General features: G+C 49.2%; 1 protein-coding gene across 1 annotated transcript in view; it reads right to left on the reverse strand.

Annotated features, from left to right (window-relative positions):
- Nucleotides 1-1,547, reverse strand: part of CYB5R3 (cytochrome b5 reductase 3) — a 20,148-nt gene extending 18,601 nt beyond the window's left edge. The window contains exon 1 of the mRNA XM_068950607.1: nt 1,338-1,547. Within this exon, the coding sequence (XP_068806708.1) occupies nt 1,338-1,358 (21 nt within the window). The 5' untranslated portion in view covers nt 1,359-1,547. The remainder of the gene's footprint in view (nt 1-1,337) is intronic.
- Nucleotides 1,548-5,176: the final 3,629 nt, after the last annotated feature.

The following is a 5,176-nucleotide window of genomic DNA, read 5'->3' on the forward strand; positions in this document are numbered from 1 at the left end:
AGGTGCATCAGAGGAAATAAATGATACGTGAGGCAGCTGCCAGAAAAGGGTAATGATGCATGCTAAAGATAACAGAATCACAAAGCCATCTCTCAGCAAACATGATTCTGACAGAGACCTCCACCGCAACAGCAGCTGCAAAGCTAGTATTTTTAAAGCCTTCATTCTGGACACTGAAAAAAGTGTTAAGAGAATTGAGAGACTAAAAAGGAAAAAAAAAAATCTCCAAACATACACTTCACAGTGACCAATACAAACATGGTTATTCTACACATCGGAGCATTCAGTGTTCATATTAGCACAGATATCAAGGTCTATGGGAGTTGGCAACAACGAGAATGTCCCAGAACCACCCTGTCATTACAGTATTTAAGGAGCTATTAAAACAAATATCTTTTTTCTTCATAGATTATCAGTATATAAGCATCAAATATACCAGAAATCTTAGTGATCTCTGCAACACATTTGAAAGACCTTTACTTTACAGAAAAACCTTACCAGCTGTAAGAGCACAGTAATTCAGAGATGCTAGTAAAAGAAAATCCACAGGCACTCGTGTCTACTTTTGGGATTCACAGCAGTTATAGATACATACATATACATAAGTCACTGCAAAACACCATGGTTCTCTTCCCATCCACATTTAGGCCCCACTGAATGAGCTAAGGGCCTTAGCTATGCTCAAAGCAGCCTTTATGGGAGAAGCTGGAACATGACTTCTTAATATCAAGACTTAAAGCCCAAATTTCTTGCTGGAGTGAGTCTGGGCAACATGAACAGCAGCAAGAGAACAAATTCATGGCAGATGGGATCTTAAACACCTGCTGCCAAAAGGCTGCATCAAGCGTTAGCTTCACTGCAGGCAGCCTCCGGACCCAGCTTCTGACACAATACGTTGCTTAAATTGACCACGACCGGGAACCTAAAAGCAGAAGGGGTCGGCGATCAATGCTCCCAAGGAGTCCATGACAGCACGGCTGCAGCCGCGCCCACCGCGATGCCTGCCGCCTTTAAACGCAAAACCCCACAGGTCGCGGCTCCCACACCCTCGGCGGGCAGGGTTACAGCAGCTGCCCTTCCCGAGTGCTGATCCCACTGGCACCACGTACCGCGGCCGACCGTTACCGCGCCGACCGTTAGACGACGCCAAGCGTTGCCCGCGGCCTGGCCCGCGGCGGCCGCCGAGCCGCGTATCCCGCCGCCCAACAACCCCGCCCTTTCCTCCTGCCGGCTGCCCGGGCAAGGCGAAGACCAGAGAAGTCGGCCGGTCGGATAGCCCGACGCGGTCCCGATCCCGGCCCACATCCCCAGCCCGGTCCCAGCCCCGGTGCCCTCACCGTGCTGAGCTGCGCCCCCATATCGGTCCCAAGCGAGAAGCAGAAGGGCCCCGCCCACCCGCAGGCCACGTCACGTGACGGTGCGCGCCGCGCCAATCAGCGCCGGGCGGTGCCCTCCTTTCCCCCCCGCCCCCCAGCGGCGGGTGGCGGCCGTTGCCGCGCGGCGGCGCCCTGAGGCGCGGTTGGGTGCGGCCTGGCCGGGGGGGAGGGGCGGCCGCCTGCCTGTGCGGGGCGGGCCCGGCCGTTAGAGGCGTTACCGGCCGCAGCGGGGCCGCCTTTCTTGTCCGCGTCGTGCCCCCCCCTCCCCCCCCCGCCCCGTCCGGAGGGCTCCCTTCCCCCTGCCTTTGGGGCCGGGGGTGCCCGCCAGAGGGCGCCCGAGCCCCGCGCGGCCCGGGCCGCGTTTGGCGACCGCTTCATCTAGTGACTTTAACGCGGGTTGGGGGAAGCAGCGGGTCGTGGTGTCTGAGCGGTCGTGCGGGGCTATGTGGAAATAACAACAGGACAAACACCCCGCGAAATAAGCCCCCGCTCTCTAGGCATGGCTTCATCTGTCTGCTTGGCATGTGTGCCTGCTACGCCTGCCTTTACCAAAAAATGAACAAATTAAAGGTGCGGTTCTCACGGGTTAAACCGAGCAGCTTTGTCCTTATCCTACTATCATCGTGTATTAATACAACTCTCTTGCCCTCTAATAATAACAAAAAAGTAATGGCGGAAACAAGCGTTCTGCTTGATAAAACCATAATATCTTTATTTTTTAACAAACAAAGTCCCCATATCCTGTCAGGATATAGCAGAGGATAGCTACCGTCTGTCAACATTGCAACGAAACCATATATATCACGCAGACTTCTTAGGCCTTAGCTCCCCCTGCTTATACACCTGCAAAATCAGCACCTGCGTGTAATTCAGAGCAAGTCATTACTGATGATGTATATCTGAAGAGAACAAAAACTGAGCTTTGCAATAAGAGGATGTTTCAACCGGGCTTACGAAAACTTTGGTTTACACTGACGTATACAAATTAATGACTAGTAAGCAAACGCATCTTTCTATCCGTGCTAAAGGTAAAACACCCCAAGCTCTTTAATTAATGTGTCAAAACGTACAGAAAACACGCGTCGATGGTCCTTAGACGCAGTTTCTCCTAACCAAAAAAGCCCATACTTGATAGTCCTAATACTAAGATTAACAAACAATAAAAAGAGGCACCTTCGCCCCCCGGCCTCATGCCGGGGTACTGAGCCACCTGCGTGCCCAAGCACCTGCCTTCTCCCAGGGTTTGGTTTCTCTCCGGGTTTGCCATCTGCGCGGGCGGCTAATCCGGCCGTGAGAACAGTCATACGTCCGACCCCGACTTCCCCATCCAGTCTGGGAGTTAGCACTGGTAAATGAAAGCACGTCAACAGACCAAACCGAAGGTAAACAGGTCACGTCCCTGCAGGGACACGGGAAGGCCCTAGGTAAGGACATTTAGCTGCAGGGATGAAGTTGCTGATTTTTGGGCACGCTCAGGAGAACAGCTTGGAGAGACTGGCAGGCCAAAGCCAAAGCCCCTGGGGGAAATTTCCAGCCTGCTCCATTTCTCAGAAACTTTCCTCTTCCCTATATGTGCACACTGAAGGTGAACCAAGGGCCTGCTTGAGCTTCTCCGGGGAAAGGACTGAGCCTGCTGCGGACGTGCATGGTGTTTGTGCTCGATGCCAGTCTCGGTCTCCCCAGTTAGCCCTGTCCAGCCAGCCCGTTGGGGCCCTCTGGGCCCGTGTGAGCCCTGGCTGCTTTGGTTCAAGGAGCCAGTAAATCGCAGCGTCCTTGCTCACCCTCTGTGGATCCACCACCTGAATGAGCACCTTCCTTTTCCAGGGAAGCTTAGGCGACTGACAAAAGAAGAGAGTTTCTCTAAAACAAACCAGCATTCAGCTATTGATCACCTTGGTTAGAAAAGCAAAATACTTAGGGTCAGAAACTCACCCTCAGAAGCCGCACAGACCTGCTTACATTCTTTAAAAACAGGTTTTATTCACGAGTTTCCCCTGATCCTCGACCACGGCAAACAAAGCTTAGCGCCTGGTGGTTGAGGAGGCAATTTTGTTAGGTGGAGCCCCTCCTGAAAGTCTATCGCCCCATGCCTTTTGGCAGTGCCATTCAAAGGCGAGTGAGATGCGTGCAAATCTTCTCCCCCTTCCCCTGTCCCAGCAAAGCAGAACGAGAAGCAGGGGGGGGCAAACCTCAGTTTGTGCACAACAAACATAAAACCAGTCTCCCGATCCCCCTCGATGTTTCTGCCCAGAACTCAACAAATGCTGCTAGCAAAATCGTTCTCTGAACACTCACGTTTTCCTCACGTGGCCCTGTCTCTGCTAGCCCTGGGAATGACACGGATTCTGCGTTGTTTTCATTAGCCTTTGATCAGCTCTTTGTTTCTGCTGGCAAAAGGACCTTTTTTGCATTCTTTGGGCTCCTTAAGATTTTCTTAGCTCAACAGTTAAATCATAGGGCAGAAGTTCTGTGACAGATCTGAGTGCAAGGTTGGTTATGAAATCACTAGCGATGCTACTGATCTGACCTATAGGATCAGATTGATCCCTGGCATTACTCGATTTACTGGGGTGTAATTTTATCAAAGAATAATTTAAATCTGCTAACTCCAGTGGAGGTGCTGCTTGTAAAAGAAAATTCCCTAGGCTCTCTTTCCACTCATGAGATTAAAGGAGTTACAACTTTGTTATACGAGGAATATGCCCGCTGGCTTATGTATTTTAAATTAAAGCCTAGGAAAACACTTCTTACATTCAGATGATAAACACAGGCACTGTATTTTTTTGGTTTATCTTGCTTGCCCAGAACTGCAATAAAGGGCAATAAAAAACTGTGAAGAAAAACTTCTGTTCAAATTAAAGATATTGAATTTTGAGACACATTAATTTCCCTTGCCAGTGTTAAAATAAAGCTTCATTTTTCAGTGTGTTAAGTAAGCTAACTACATGTCCAGTCCCACATGCAATTCCACGTGGCAGACATCTTCATTACCTGGAGCTTTGCTTTTATCTCTAATACGTTTCTTTGAAGGGGTACATGTCTACACTTTGAAGGGAAACCATTTGTATAAATGGAAGCCTAACGTCAAAACGCTTTGGCTTCTGTGCATATAGAGCCTAAAACCTACAGCTGTGTCTTCAGGAATTAATTAATATGCTGAAGGAAATTCCAAACAAAAAAATCAATCCATCAAACAAAAATCAGCTTTTAAACCTGAAGCTTTAATTTAGCCAAAAAATGAACGCATGCTTCCCAGGAAAGGTACTGGAGGGAGTACCTGTACTTACGAGCAGCTGCCACCACTTGCTTCTAGTGAGGCCTACAGTGCTGCGTTTGCACAACACTGCCAGGTTGCAATGCCCCCTAATATTTTCAAGATCCCAACTAGCAATTTCAGCTGTAAGTAGAGAAGCACAAGGTTTTTGTTTTTTCTTCCCTGCCTATAATTTCCTAGATCCCTGATTTATTATCAGCTTCCCTTCTATTGCCGTATAAAACGGTACATAAAACAGTAACACTGGAAGAACCTGTCCGTTTCAAGCAAGGCTTTCAGATGTGAAGTGCTTCGCTTCGGGGCCTAACATTCACGTAGGCATCTAAACTCTATTAATAAATAATCCAACATAAATCCAGAAGTAACGACATGAGTAACGACATGAGTCTAAAGTTGGCACAAGGATCTCAAATTCACATATAAAACCCAGGTGGGAAACGCAGGCAGTTGTAGTGTTTCTCCCTACCATATCCTTCTATATTCAGCCTCAGAGATAAGATGCAGAGACTGGCGGAGGAAGCTCTGA

This window comes from Struthio camelus, chromosome 1 (genome assembly GCF_040807025.1).
Source record: "Struthio camelus isolate bStrCam1 chromosome 1, bStrCam1.hap1, whole genome shotgun sequence".
In the NCBI taxonomy this organism is placed as follows: Eukaryota; Metazoa; Chordata; class Aves; order Struthioniformes; family Struthionidae; genus Struthio; species Struthio camelus.